At 32.2% G+C, this 17,038-nt stretch overlaps 1 protein-coding gene across 1 annotated transcript in view; it reads right to left on the bottom strand.

Annotated features, from left to right (window-relative positions):
• Positions 1-2,435: 2,435 nt before the first annotated feature.
• The window catches only part of LOC149906937 (uncharacterized), a 47,092-nt gene continuing 32,489 nt past the window's right edge, over positions 2,436-17,038 (bottom strand). The window contains exons 2-3 of the mRNA XM_090103986.1: positions 14,699-15,757; positions 2,436-3,951 (exon numbers count right to left, since the gene is read on the bottom strand). Of these exons, the coding sequence (XP_089960112.1) occupies positions 3,521-3,951; positions 14,699-15,740 (1,473 nt within the window). The 5' untranslated portion in view covers positions 15,741-15,757 and the 3' untranslated portion in view covers positions 2,436-3,520. The remainder of the gene's footprint in view (positions 3,952-14,698; positions 15,758-17,038) is intronic.

A 17,038-nucleotide genomic window follows, 5' to 3' on the forward strand; every position in this document is an offset into this window, starting at 1 on the left:
CCGTGGTACATGTTTACGTTTTCTCTACATAAGAACCATCCTCGTACTTCAAGGAATATAATAAAAAAAGAATTATCGAAATCGGTTCAGCCGTTCTCGAGTTATGCGCTTACCAACACATTTTGCGATTCATTTTTATATATAAAGAAGATTATTAGGTGTTTATGCTATTTTAATAACTTGAATTAAAACTAGACTATTGGGAGCGAGATTGGTACATTATTTAAAACTAGCTTACCGCCCGCGGCTTCGCCCGCTTTGTCTAAAACCTAATAAATTATATACTAAAACCTTCCTCTTGAATCACTCTATCTATTAAAAAAAACCGCATCAAAATCCGTTGCGTAGTTTTAAAGATTTAAGCATACAAAGGGACCTAGGGACATAGGGACAGAGAAAGCGACTGTTTTATACTATGTAGTGATAAATCCGTCTATGTATACGAAGCATGCTATAAGCTTCAAATTCATTAAGGTATCATTAATGTTATAACTAAATATATTATAGCCCTTCAATATATAGAATCGAAGTACGATTTTAGAATCACTTAGTGGTTCTCTTGAAGGCTTTTATCTTAAGAACTGCATGTCTTTCGAACATTCAAAGAAGGCATTAGTTTTCGCAAAGGAAATATGCAGTAAGCTCTGTCTGTCATTTATTTAGCTTTTCATTTCATTCGTTTTGGTATTTATGTTTTAAGATGCATTATTTTATGTTAAATGGCAAAGTAGTCAAAAGTAATGACTTAATTGTATATAATATTATGGCTATGTTAGTATTTAATCTTATATATAAAATTCTCGTGTCACAATGTTAGTCTGCATACTCCTCCGAAACGAGTGGACCGATTCTCATGAAATTTTCTGTGCATATCGGGTAAGTCTGAGAATCGGCCAACATCTATTTTTCATATGTACCACGGGCGAAGCCGGGGCGGACCGCTAGTTATAAAATAAATTTCTATGTGTATTTGTATACCTAATATACTATTGTCTATGTGACAGAAATAAACCAAGTTCATTTGTATTGAAGATTTTCATTATTTTTCATGCTGTCAGTTTAGTTTTATTTCATTAGTTTCCATTATTTGCCATAGGTAGAGCTAAAATATCTCCTAGTATTATCTCTAGAAAATTAATATCAGTTAAGCATTTTTTACAGAGAATTAAAGCATTTTACTATTGATCTACTTGTACTAAAATTATTATTCTTAATAGCCTAATAAAGCCTTACGTGCGATTGTTGTTATGGTGTTATGTTTAAACAAATGAATAAATATGATACAGAGACAGTTTATAACAACGCGACGCCTACTTAGAAATTTAAGAAAGGCTCATTATATTATGTTTATGGAGATAATTAATCATGAAGTGGTTATATAATGCGGGGTTTACACGGGTGACTGAAGCCGCACGTCTTCTGCCGCACAGCGATAATCGACTGTCTAAATGGCATTTCGACTAGGTCGCAAGTGACTAAAGCTGCAAGCTCCAAAGTTGAATAGCATCCGACTTTGGCCACAAGGCGACCGGCCGCAAGCGGCTGGTGACTAAAATTGACCGTGTAAAACGATCAGTTGCAGGCGATCGCCCCGACAGGAACACCTATTCTTCTCAAATGATCGAGGCGCGTGCGATTTTAATCACTTGTCTAAATAGGCTAGCGGTGCGGCTTGATGAGGAGATTTGTGAAGCGACTAGCCGCACGACTAAAATCAAATCGTGTAAACCCCGTACCTCTGCAAATATTTCAGTGTACATTACGGAAGCGGAATGACAAATTTATAAAACTGTATCTGTCAAAGGTGATGATTGATGGGTGTGTCAGAAGAAATGGATTATCAAGAAATAGGTTTCTTGCTCCATTGCAACGTAGACATACTTCCGGTATTGTTTTTCTTTTACGAAATACTTTCTTCATTGGCTCATAATATACGTAGGTACTACATTAGGGTAATTTAAAGTAAATTCAAGAACTTTTAATTACCAAACAAAATCGTTGATTGTAACAATCATATATTATATTGTGTTTGATGATAATAACATTAACATTAATACAATAAACACAATTTAATATTATCAGAAGTAAAGCGTACCGCACTTATGTAGTTATATAGCAATAATCCAGATACCAATTAGGTCAAGCAGTGTGCTTAAGCTAGTAAAGGATCTTATTATATTTAATTATTTATCACTAGTTTAAAAAGAAGCCTTTATTACTTGCTATCAAAAACCATATTATTAAATTGCTCCTTGTAACATTAAAGAGACAAACAAATATAAATATACTTCCGCATTTATCATACTAGCTAAGAAGTAAGGATTCATTAGACAGCTCAAATGTAATTACTTTTAAAGTCAAGCGTTAAGATGGAATAAATAAAACTCAAATCACAAGTAGAAATATTTATTACAACAGAATAAAACGACTATACATGACCATTCGTACAATGAGATCGAAACAAATGACTAGATATGTAATATACAACTATATACAAATGAAAATCACAAGATACTCACGAAATAATTAATACATCACCTGCAAAATAAACACACCTCAATTCCAACAAAACATTACCCTATGTAATTTAATAAACATAAACGTATGTTATTAACACGAAAATCATCCTTCTGTTATAACGGCAAGGAATGTATTACGCCTAAAATGCCTTAAGAAATACACTACCATTTATATAATATAAATTCGTGAATATAATAAACCATTTACGGAACACTTTGAATTGTCACAAGACGATCAAAACAATTTTGATATGCTTTTAAAATATTAGCGTCGTTTTCACTTAACACAGGACCGTGACAAAACTTTGTGCAATTCATTTAATATTTAACTCCGGTCTCAAGTTATATTGTGCTTTATAAACTTGCTCTACAAAAATGACTGCCAAGTTCGTTGAGCAAAAAGCTATGCTACTTCCTTTGTTTGAAGTAAATGAACTTGTTGATTTATTTTCTGATGAGATGGCTAGAGATGAATGCACTGACGTTTCTATTTATTTTTCATTTGTATTTACATCTGTTCTTAGACACTAGAAATATTTTTGTATGCAATAAAGCTTAATTGATAATATATAATTGATAATAACTTTTCTGGTAAATATAAATAGTAAATAGCTGATGATCTTCAACTTATTATATTTCAATAGTTAGTGATATTATTTACACCTATTCTAAAACATAAATTATGTTCAGTACTTACTTTATTTATATCCTAAATTTATCTTTCGCACTTCAACAATACACACAATACTGATTCTTAAGACCTAAGCAACTAAGGTTACAATTAAATCACAAAACTGTATTTCCCAAAGTTCGTAAGAATGCTTAACCCAACCTGTTTTCAAAATTTTCCTCAGAAGAAAACATATCTAAACTTTTAATACAAAGGCAGAGCCTAATCAACACGTCTTAATTTAAATTTTTACATGTTCAAAACGAGACTACATATTCAAAAATTTAACATCTAATATCACAAATATTTTTTATTCTTTCATTTTGATAATTTAGAGTATTATAACCATTAATACAATGATAATTAAATTTGGTAAAATTCTTACGTCGTTTGAGAATGCTTTTAACCTAATTTCATTTTGGATTGGATGCCCATACGACTCTTCTATCGATTGCATGATTTCTTTCGGACAGGGGAGTTCTTCGAGAGGTAATTCTGTTAACTTGATAGCTTTACTGTTCTCATTGTTGACTTTTTCGACAGTATCTTCACTGTTTTTATCGTAGTATTCATAATTGTCATCAGCTAATAAATTAGAATTATCAACTGGCTCTTCGATTTGGTCGTTGAGACTTCTATCACTGTCTTTCGTATCAGAGAGACATGTTATCTTTTCTAGGGCATGTCTGAGAGTGCTATCTTTGGTCTCATTGCGAAGGGTGTAAATCCAAGAAAGACGGCAATTGCAGCTTAGTGGATTACCTGTAAAAAGAAATTTATGTTGAACTAGGTAATACTGGGAAGAAAATTAGCTTTTGTGATTTGTTGTCGCACGATTTTGTTTTATTAAAAAACTTTTTAATCTAATGTCGCTGTTGAGTAATTCTATTTCATAAATATAAATAGATACAGTATATTTTAAGAATTATTATTGTTAGTAACAAAATCATATAAGAACATATTGTATAGGTTGCTACGATATAAAATTATAATTGCTCACAGCTTTTCCTCGTCTTTATAGGAAATCAATGACAATAATATGTTTTTTTTATTATAATATAGCAATAAGTATTTTTCGAATCTGACTGAGCTTGTAAGTCCTTTGATCAAGCAAACATTATACGAACGAAATATGAATACACGTTGTATTCACAGAATGTTTCTTTCTTGTTTTTTTTTATAGATCTTTATGTATATTTTCCAACAAAACATATACTTTTAAAAATATATTACCAATACATTTATTTCTAACATGATCTAATAATAATAGTCAAAATACACTGTATTGGGTATGTCTAAACTAATATTATAAAGAGGATAACTTTGTTTGTTTGTTTGTTTGATTGTAATGAATAGGCTCATAAACTACTGGACCGATTTTAAAAATTCTTTCACCATTCGAAAGCTACATTATCCACGAGTAATATAGGCTATATATCATCATGCGGAGCGTCGAGTAATGAATCATCAATATCATCGATCATGCGGAGGGTGAAACCGCGCGGCACAGCTAGTATACCATAAAATGTAATTTCGTTATATTTGCTATTATCTAAGGTAAAATTAACTAATTTGTTATTATTATTTAGTAATGGTTATTAATTATATTGAATAATTGCTTTGCTGGACAACATGGCGCGTTTCGATCTAAAATTCAATAACATTCCACTGGGATTTACCGATTATTATACTTTATCATGTCAAATTAATATTGACTAACCTAATTTTATAAACACCAATTATTATAATATAAAATAATTTAATATCCCCGTAGAGAAAACTCGATACTACTAAACATTACAGTAGAAGAATACTATCCTCAAAATATTCAATTATGTGTGTTTTATGATAAAAAAATTAAAAGGAGCCAAAAGCAGATGCCATTCCGATCAGTTGAATACCGATATATGTTTATTCAGATAGATTAATATTTTATTATTATGGTACACAAAAGTACTCAATTTAAAATACCAAAGTTAGAAATCAACGATATACATGCCAAAAACATCGTATATTTTCTTACAAATAACCATTATCAGTATATTCTTACAAATGACGATCTTTTGCTTCATTCTCACGTCTCACGAAAATAAAATATAACAACTCGTTTAAAGGTAACCCTGTCTGTAACTAGATATTTCTCAGACGTACAGAAGCTGACCATTAGCTGGGTCCACACCGGCCGATCCACCGCGATCCGATCGCGCGCGGCAGGCGCGCGATCCAAAGATGCGGGCGGTGTGGACGTGCCGCGCGCGATCCATGCACGCGTTTTGCCGCGCGCGATCCCTACCTCGTGCGATCCGTTAGCGGGCGGTTTTTGTACCCGCTTCAAAGGTGCCTCAGTTGCGTGATGCGCGCGGTGTGGACGGTTGTGTTGGATCGCGCGATCCACCTCACCATGGACATCTCAGTAAGTCGAATATCTCAAATTGAATAGCATTCATTCTTGCAAAATTGTATTCCACTTCATCTGAAACTAACTCTGCGTACAGCTGAGTCCCAGATTCCAATCGATTTTTGTAAAGTTGTTTCACCCAAAACCGTCGATTTCTTTTTTTGATTTTTTGCGCAAACATTTCAGTATAATAAAAGTTACTGCTGCAACGGCAAGACGCCGCCGTTGTACGTGTGACTCCATATCGAACAAGAGTTAGACTGGCTGAATCACGGATCGCCTTAGGATCACTTGGAGCGCATATTTTGGATCGCAAGTTTTTAAAGTGGATCGGCCTAACATGATCCATGATCCATGCTCCGCGATCCTGGATCGCGGATCGCGGGATCACTGGATCGGCCGGTGTGGACCCAGCTATTACCTAAGCCCGTCAGTGACATATGCTGCAGCTTAGTCTTAACAAAAGCCGAGACATACGATAAATATCATAATGCTTTTGAACATCTTGCATTATTATCCTTTTACTGATAAGAATCGGAAAATGGGCATTTTGTATTATATTATGTATAGAACTGAAAGAATTGGCACGGATTTGGAGTAATCTATATAAGTATATTGGTGTCAAACTTATGTCAAGAATGTTTTATTCTAACGTATTATAACATAATATTATCTACCTATTACCAATGATTCTGAAAATCTCATGTTTTTTAATGCTAATCGTATTTCGTAAGTTAAAATAACAAATAAAATAGATGTAGTGAAAAGTAATGTGTAAGATATATTCAATTTAGTTTAGTAGTTTGTTTTGAATATATCGGATTAAAACTTTATCAAAAGTAAATGTGAACAAAATCCAAATGAGAGGAATATACAGAGAAATAGAGGAATAAGGCAAAAGTAGGATTCCTTAGCTCAATTGCCAGCTTTATCTCTTAAAGATTCATAGTTTAAAACATCGAGTCCATTCTTAGAAGAATCGCTAGACCCACTTAAAGTTAATTCAATAAACACGGCTTATTTTAGTTTTTCAACACAATGTTAAAAGTCGTGTATACTTTACTTTTTTTTACTTTACTGTATTTATAAAATAAATGTATATGTTCGATTGAAAACACTCAAACTCAAACATGTATTTTATTCAAATGTACTTCATTTTGAAGTCCCTTCGAAATGTCAAAGTACAAGCATAAATTATTTACAAAGCAATCACTTGTTCCATTCCGAAAAAATATGTAACAATTCCTTTTAAAACAACCCATCAAAAGTGATCAAGATGGATGCGTGTAACAATTATTCGTCAGCTCGCCCCGTATAGACTGAGTTAAGAAAAATGGATCCAAAGACCTCACGTACGTTATTCCCATTCTGCTCCGATGTAACACAATGTAGAATTGAACTGACGTTGAAATATTGCATATTGTAAACGATGGAATTATTACCATCCGAGCAAATATTTGTTTTGCTTCGACGTGGATGTCGGCGCTAGCACGCTCTATAAAATATTTAAATTGCGATCTTGAATTCACGGAGCTATGACTAATTTAGTACTAGTTATGCTATTGACAACTTTAACCTAAAGGAAGTGGAGGATCCAAGTCGAAAAACGCTTTGAACAAAGTAGGGTAATGGTTTATAGCTGAGAAAGCAATGCCAATAGGAAAACAGAAAATGCTTCTTTAAATTGCAATTGTTTTTAAACGTTCCTACTGCTAATGTTCTATTACTTGGTAATTAATTCGCTGTACAAAAAGTATGTTGAAAAGTTTTGAAATGTGAAAGCACAAGCTTGTCACAGGTTTTCCTGTTACACACCTGTTTAAGTAATTTTTGACCTCGTGGTCGAGCAGCGCTTGAATATCTTAAAAGTTTTAAGTTTAAATTTTTGCATTCGTCATAATTTTCATGTGGTGATCTTGGTTACGATTTCTTGCATAAATGTTTTAATATTTGTACATTTAAGCTGCTCTTATAGCAAAACAAATATCAAAAGATTTAAATCTAGGAAGAATGTAGACCGCAACAGAATTTAATTTTAAAAAGAATTGAATTATTATTTATTTTAAGATTATTTTCAGCTAGCAAATATATTTACGGAAATATTATACTGATAAATGATGCACTCTTAATTCGATCTTGTTCTTCTTAGTAAATCTTTATATCATATATTTACGTTTTAATATCTGAAAATTAATCTGTAGTTACGAACCTAAGAAATGTGAGAACTATTTTTTACTATTGCTAATATTAAAAAATCCCATTTAATTATTATGATAATATAAGCAATAGTATCGAAGCGTCGCCAGTAACTAATATACATAACAAGCTGGGAATATTAAAGGCTTAGTGGCAGTGCAATTGCATTCAAAGTCATTAGTAAAATTATGTACATTGCAATGAAAGGGATCTAAAATATTTAAATATACTAATATATTATATAATTGTATCGATAAATGCATTATTTATTTGGCAGCATCCTCAGCAAAATTACCCAAACTCTGAATGTTATTTTTACAAGCTTTATATTAGCTTCACCTGTATGTTTGTATGTTTGTAACCGACTTCTTTGGGCGCGATTTTGACCCACTTTAAACGGCCAGATTTCGTTCAAACTTTGTAGATTTATTGAGGACCGATGACAATACACTAATTTGATAAAATTTTCTATTTTTTTAGTTCGGTTTTCTATAAAAAGCGTGTTTTTTTAGTTTTATCAAACTATTATTATTATTAAAGTAAGTCTTATTAAAATTACTACGTCAATATAAAAAAGATAAATTTCCTACATTTTACCCGCTCTTTTTTTACTAGTATTATAATATTACGTTACTACACGGGTTGAATTTCTGCTTCAGATAATATGTTTTGACGTTAAAATATCACATTAAAATATCACAGCTAAATTAGATTGGTAAAGGAAAAATAACGAGTGCTTGTGCATTATCATAAAATGCTAAATTTCAAAAGTCGGTTACATTATTACAAATAAGCTAATTTTAAACTGTGACCATGAAAAATGAAAATTATGAATTCGGAATATCATATTTCCGAACGGATGCAGTACTGCCGGTAAATGTAATTAAATCCAGCCTGTAATCTGAGCATGATTGATGAACGAATGAAACTTTCCGTTAATTTAATAGAGATAATGAGAGAAATGACATTTCAACATCGTTGATTCACGAATACCCTCTTTTTGATGTAATTATTGTATGTACATAAATGTCTTAACAAGTCTATGATCCCATTATTTGGGCAAATATATGTTAAAAAGTTATGCTAAAAATGAAAAACCACAAAGAATTTCAGGCTTCGCAACAATCACTCTATAATAATAAATTCAAAAATATATGAACACTCGATACTTATACAATGCTATTTTGAATACACTAAAATTATTTATTCTACGATTCGGTAGTTGTTTGCAAAATTCCAGAACTGATCATGTTTCAATTTCCCAATAACTTTGCTCTCGATTGAGAGACTAACACAATTTTATGTACCTAATTTTAAAAGTTACAAAAATTAACAATTTTAATTAAAAATAAAACTATACGAATATGATCGTCATACGATTTCTGTGAATTAAGCTAACATACAATATGTTGTTAGCCCAGATAACAAGTGAAGTACCTATTTCTCTTTGACTTGACTAGTGGTGTTTGACCACAGATTAAAAATGTGCATCGCCATATTTATTTAGTTTTTATACCTACATCAAATTAGGACTACTTTTAACCGAAAATAATTTAATAATTCGTTACATTGTAATTAAATTACGTATAAAGTTTAAAAATGAATAATAATATACATATATTTATATAAAAGCAAATAAATTCCGTTGGAATTGAAAACAGTTTAGAATTTATGTTTTTAAAAAATAAACGATGATAGCAAAACGCAGAAAATCGCGGAAAATGTAAATTATTCAAGCGTTTTCCCAACAGTGGCAAATATTTTACGGAGTTGCAAATAAAACTGCAACTTACATTACTGTTGCATTGAAAAGAGTTTCAAATGCAGAACTACATTTTATTTCCTTAACAATTAACTGCGTCTTTAGAGAAAAACAATTGCAATTAAGAAACGTTTTCTGTTCGTTATTTACTTAGCAATCAATTAAAACTATAATTAATCGGGAGATAGATGATTATTTATATTTTAAACTAGTGGTCCGCCCCGGCTTCGCCCGTGGTACATATTTCGCAATAAAAGGTAGCCTATGTCCTTTCTCGGGGATCAAAATATCTCCATACCAAATTTCATGCAAATTGGTTCAGTAGTTTAGGCGTGATTGAGTAACAGACAGACAGACAGAGTTACTTTCGCATTTATAATATTAGTATGGATTAATTATCATTAAACTTTGCTCAAAAAATATCTGAAAAAGCAATAAATTATAAGATAATTAGTCACCTGTACTACGATACGATACTATTATAGGTGACTATAATAGTAATATGATAGAAATACGTATCAAATAGGCTCGGCTAGGCTCAGGCTTAGACTTCAAGTGACAGAAAATATTATGTAAGAGAATTCATAAATAATCACACTATTTTTGCTTTACATACTGCAAATTACCTATGTATTATAATTAAATATTTAATTCATTTAAGCAAAGCTTTAAAAGCTTGATTAATTTCATTCTCAATTTGTCTCATGACAGGCTGATCGATCATCATAATTACTTTATTATATTAAAACTTAAACATAAAAAGTTAACAAACAATAAACATTACAGTTTTACCAGAAAAATAAGAATTGAAATGCAGATAAGAAAATTGGACAAGCTTTGCACAATTCACCTCTGTTTAAATAAAGGATCTCACAATGGATTTTGTTCTATAATTTTCTATCGCCACGCTATTCTCAGTTGATTAGCAAAATTCATTGGTTCCCACGTTTAAATTCAAACGAATTGATTCTACCCAAAAATGCAGTAAAAAGATACATTTGCAATAAATTTACTTTAAACCGAATGCTTTTGGATTTGAAACTAAGCGAAATTATCTGGAGTATTTCCGATAAAAAGATAGCTACCGTATTTCTAGAATCTGATTAAATATAATACTTTTACTTTCAAAGTAAGCATATTATTACTATTCATAGAAATTAATAACTTTCAATGACTTGTTTGTACTTGGAAATTAAAATATGTGCGAATGCATAAAAATGCATAAAAATTGGGATTTATCGTTTTATTATTAACCCATCGTGGTCATAAATAACTCAAGAAATCTGAGTTATTTATCAATGTTAGGCGAACATAAATAACACAAATATTTCAGCCGATTTCATCTAAATGCAACTTATTATTAAAAAGGATTGGAAGATTAAGTTCGTTTGAAAGCTAACATGTACGAGAAAACCTTTTACTTTCAAAATATATCTTAATGGAGTTCTGTGGAGAACAAATGTACTTATATAATGAAAGAGGCAAGATAAATGCGACGAAAAATCGAAGAAATTGGAAGCATCAAATAAATCTGATATCAAAGGCAACATCTATAAGTACTGAGTTTGTTTGTTTTAACGCGCTAATCTCAGGAACTACTAGTCCGACTTGAAAAATTCTTTCGGTGTTAGATCGCCCATTTATCGAAGAAGGCTATATAATATCATCTCGCTAAGACCAACAGGAGCGGAGCGATGCGGGTGAAACCGCAGGGCGCAGCTAGTTATAATATAAATCTGGTATCAAAATAATATATCTGCACATTCCCAAAGGCCTTCAATATTTCATTAATTAATTCCAATTAATATGAGACTTAGAATGCACCAATGGTTATATCTTCTGATTTATTGCACATAACAGTGAACGAGCACTTAACAAAATTACAAGGAAACGATCAATAACTTCGGGCTAGGGAATAGCTCTGATTTTACCCTCGTTGCTTATATATTAAACTTATTACTTGGGTATCATGTCTTTAATTTATAGGTTTTAATTAAACGCGACCTAATACCATACATGAAATATAAATGTCATGTTTTTGTTAAATAAAAATGTAAAATTGACATGATTTTAAAAGAGCAACTACGATTTTCTTGTCCGCTCTTTTCTGGTGGTAAATGATGATGATGATGAAATGATGAAATGCTTCAAAGAACAAATCAAATTAGGGACTTGGGTGTTATCCACGACACAAAACTGTCTCATAATGATCATGTCGAGTATGTCATGCAAAAAGCTTATAAAAATCTAGGATTCATACTTCGCACTAGTGATGCATTTAATGACATTCTATGTTTAAAGGTACTGTATTTCGCGTATGTACGTAGTGTGCTCGAATTTGCGAGTTCTATTTGGCGTCCAATCTATCGTTGTCATATTGAACGGTTAGAAAAAATTCAAAAAATCTTTGTAAAAAAGCTAAATTTTTTATGTCATGCTAATCCAGCCGACTATCTCGAATCTTATGCACTCCACAAATTAAATACCTTGGAACAGCGAAGGGATATTATTGATATGATGCTCTTTTATGACATTGTAAACAATAAGTTGGACTGCCCGAATATTCTCAGCAATATATCTATTCAGGCGCCATCGCTTCGCACTAGACACACACACTTATTCAGAGTACCGCTTGCATCAACCAAGCATCTGCAACACTCAGCTCTTTTTCGTTTGCCAGATATATATAATAAGAAATTTTATAATGTGGACATATTTAAGACATCTCGCTCAAATTTTAAAAAAGAAATCACTTTTTCCAATAATTCATAATAACTATTATATCTTATATATATAAAATTCTCGTGTCACAATGTTAGTCTGCATACTCCTCCGAAACGGGTGGACCGATTCTCATGAAATTTTCTGTGCATATCGGGTAAGTCTGAGAATCGGCCAACATCTATTTTTCATATGTACCACGGGCGAAGCCGGGGCGGGCCGCTAGTATAATATAGGTTTCAGTACTTAATTTTTAGTTACTTAAAGTATATAATATGTACTTACATACTCTCATTTACACACTCACTCACAACAGACTACACACCATACCTACACCTACACTCATCACAATAGTATTTTGTTTATTATTTTAACGTATATCTTTTCCTCCTACTTTCTTACTCAATTTTCTTTGTCACATGTTTATTATAATAATTCTATTAATGGAATTCCTTTTTATTGGCGTATTGTTCAATTATTATGTAATTATTGTAAGAATAGTTGTAAGGAATCAGAAATAAATAAATAAATAAATAAATAAATAAATAAATAAATTGTAAAACTATGTTATGACGAAAAAAATAACTTTTAGAAGTTCTATTTAATAAATAAATGTCTGCGTTTGAGTTTGAGTGATAAATCACTTTACCTTTACGAAGATAATATACATATTATTGAAGATATACAGCTTATTAAGCAAAAGATAATAATACTTGATGGTAACGTGGTTAAAATCTAGACCTATAGGTACCCAGGCGCCCAGATACCCAGCCCTAAATATAACCTGCGTCATTTGAATATGCGAGATCTGTACTACTGCCAAATACACTGAATTCAAAGTGCTCATTACAATAAAAAATATGAACAATAGTTGTTATACCAACGATCTGAAAACTCAATTACATGAAAGCCGTAAACGTATCCTAGAAATAATATACATTTTCGGCTTCTGTATATTTTCTGAGGAAGCGCAAAGTTCTTTACGTACGATATATCTTACTTATTCCTATATTTTATGAAAGAGGGAGAGCTATTTTCTGCTATAGTATGCGGTATGAGCATTTGAAAAAAATATCTAAAATTAAATAAAAAATAATGATTTATGATAACATGACGACACAATAAAAATATGCCAACCGTAACAAAGCAAAACGCACAAAACACGAACCACAGTTTTATTTTCAATACCGGGAATAAAACAACCGAAATCCCACTCATGAATAATATAAAACAAAAGTCTATACGAGCTTACAAAATGGTGCTATAAAGTACCTAATAAACAAGCGGGAATGTTTGCAAATAAAATGGCATTCCTCGATGGAAACGGCCGAATTTATCGCTGCCCTTGCGAAATATAGGTACAATTCTGTGAGAAGACGCCTGATTTACGCATTTCGGCTATAACGTGACGAATAAAAGCATTATACGCGTATCAAGATGCCTCTTGAAATATTCTTAGGCTTTATGTATTGCTGTAATAGGCGGTAACGTTCGATCATTCTGATTAAAGAAAAGCGTCAAGCGCGATTGGCAGATGCGACCGTTTTACGTCTTTTTACGTTTTATCACCGCACATTTTTATTAGTTTTTTATTAGATGCTTTATTTCTCGTTCTTAGGCTCAGCCTGGTGATATTTTGTAAATGTAATAGCTGTTTGTCATGCGTTATACAAATGTATTGGTGTTGGATGTAATGAAATCTCTATAAAATAACGAATTAATATAATCTTGGCAAAATAGTTAATTCATATATACTTGTTGTGGGATCTACATTTTAGGACTATTATAATATGACATCTAAATATATACAAACTGCAGACTTCATGATTACTACTACAAGCAATTTATTTACATTTTTCTCAATTCAATAAAAACAGTATATACATTTATTTTATTGAACAAAACATAACCGGATTGTTCATAACAAATATTTAAATAATAAAAAACGTATGCCAAAAATAAAAATATTTATTTGCCAAGTTTATTTTAAGCGATTGCATGTTAAAATTTGCAAGTAAACTAATTTGCTAACTAACCCAACTTTGCTTAACGAAAGATTACTAGCGTTCCACATTGCTTGCACCTTTGATGCAAGGCTTTTTAATTAGATCTAAAAGTTTTACATCAATTTGTGACGTATACCTTTGATAATCATTTAATAAGTATTGTATGGTATCATGCTATTAAATTGCGCCATTATACGCTTATTTTGAAACGGATACATTGTTTCCGATATTATAATTTATAAAATAATATGAAAAATAGTATGGATTCTCTTATCAGGGTAATTACTGTAGCAATTAATTGTGATACATACAACAGATTTACAATAGTAAGAAAATGTACCTTTAAAATCGTATCTTATTTACTGAACTTTTATTTTATCTAGATACGTATGTATTGGAAAATACAAGTAAAGATGTAATACGTACCATCCAAGTAAACAACTGAAGACAGTGACTTATCATTTTCAACTACAGGCCTGATCGTTTCGTACGATATTGTCGTCAACAGATTATCCCTCAAATCCAGGACGATAAGACTCCTTATATCCTCGAGGATATCCTCGTAGAACGACGTCAATTTGTTACCAGACAGTGTCAACTTTCTTAACTGAATCAATCCCCCAAACGCTCTTTCCGATATATACTCGATCGCATTATTGTCCAGCATCAATTCTTTTAAACCCCACAACTCGCTGAAAGCCAAGTTACCTATCATTGTCAACTTGTTGTTCCTTAAATTTAATCTCGATAAATTCTCGAGCCCCTCCAACATTTCCTTAGTAACGACTGATATGTAGTTCACGTCAAGGCGCAGCTCGATTAGATTATTTAAGTGCTTGAAACAGCCTTCGTGTAGCAGACTTAAATTATTGTTCGATAAATGTAGAACGTGTAAATTAGGAAGGTTGAAAAACACGTCTCGCTTCAATTCCGATATGAGGTTATCGTCTAAACTGAGATTGGACAGCATCATCAGCTGTGAAAACGAATGCTTGTCCAAGTTTGTTATTTTGTTCGACTTCAAAACGATCTGTCTCACCGTAGAGGAATTCGTGAAAGCGTAAGGAGGAATTCGCTTAATCGTGCCGAATTGAATCGAAAGGTATTTCAGTTTATCCAGTCTAACTATAGCCTTCGCTGGTATAAAAGTTAATGCGTCATCGGTCCGAACGTTGAACATTAGGTGCTCTATTTCAGATTGTGAGGAAAAACTAGGCCAAATTGCATCATCTTCCGTTAAACCGCCACTGAATATCCAGCAGTCAGCTCTGGTCGCCAATTTCAGTTTGTTACTATCGCAGTAGCAGTGCACTTTTGATCTACGGTCGACGATGTCACAGACGTTAATGAAAATTGGCATTTGGTAATAACGTCGGTCTATTTTGGGCTTCGTATCGTTTTTGCTCTCTGTCGGTTTGACGGTCAATAAGGAAGCGATGATAATTAAATATTTTGTCATTTGCTCCATTATACACGTGCCGCAATCTGAAACAATAGAAAAGCAGATTTTAAACATAATATAAATGTTTCAGTTAGAAGTACTTTTAATGAGAACACTAATGCAAAAGCACTAGTGTCCTAAATACGTGTAAAAATGTCTAAAGTTTTTCGTTTATACTCCAACTTATATGCAATGGGTATGTTCGCACTTTACTGCAGAGTGTTACCGGCCGACTTTAATGCGCCTTTTTATGTTCTACGAAAAGCTTGAATTGTTGAATTTCTAAGTAGCATAAATGTTACGTATTTTTGCTACACATTTTCTAAATTTATTCAATGTAGTCTCCGTGTATGGCGTTCGAGTGAGTTGCATAAACATAAGTTCCGTTGGCGAGGTACTGCTATTAATATGTAATTACGTACTCAATCCTTGCGTGTTCCATGGTATTTACTTTATTAAACATTAGGGTCGTTAAAGAGGGACAGGTGCGAAATAATTACAAAATAAGCGAAGGTCATATTTGTAATTTATGAGGACGCCATTAATATTCATTACGTCGCATTGCCGATGTTTGAATGAATATTCACTACATGTTTGTTAATCATCATCAACAGGTATTAACCTAATTAAGTCGTTCCGACCAATTTGCGTTATTTCGTGACAAAATCATATATTTCACAGTGGGATTTAGGGATTTTAAAGCGAAGTCGGCGCGGGGAAGTTCGGTAGCGGATTAAAAGTTCGGTCGGGATTTGCATTGTTAAAACTACATTTTAACTGAGGAAAAATGTTCACGAGTATTTATGATGGTACATCGCGCTTGTAGCGGTTACTGCGAACCGTACGATCGAGGGTAACAAGCTAAATTATAAGAGCTTACTGTACGCGAACAACTGTGAACTGATGTTTTAAATTAACATTTGTGTTATGTGGACGTGACATTCTTTGTTACAGATAAGAGCTTGTATCAGAATTATGAATGCGCAATATAGCTGCAGAGGCTCTGTTGTTGTTTAACATTTTCACAAAAATGTGTTCGTATGTATCTATTGGCTATTGCTCGTGTTATTTCTTAAAAAGCCTTGTGTTAAAGCTAATTGAAAGTAAATTGCTGTCACCCTTGGGAGGCATGGGGCTAGTTAATATAGTACAAAATCGTTGCAAATACTTCATTGGGGACAAAGAACCCAATAATATTATGCCCCACAATATATTTATTTACTTATTCGTATTCATAATCATAACAATAAATTTTAGCTTTACTAACTACCACACAGAAGTACACAAGTATTAATATAAAATAAAAGCTTATAAAACATTTCAGT

The sequence above is a fragment of the Colias eurytheme genome, chromosome 7 (genome assembly GCF_061535395.1).
Source record: "Colias eurytheme isolate Ceu_HAF_F1 chromosome 7, ilColEury1 Martin Lab GWU primary, whole genome shotgun sequence".
NCBI lineage: Eukaryota > Metazoa > Arthropoda > Insecta > Lepidoptera > Pieridae > Colias > Colias eurytheme.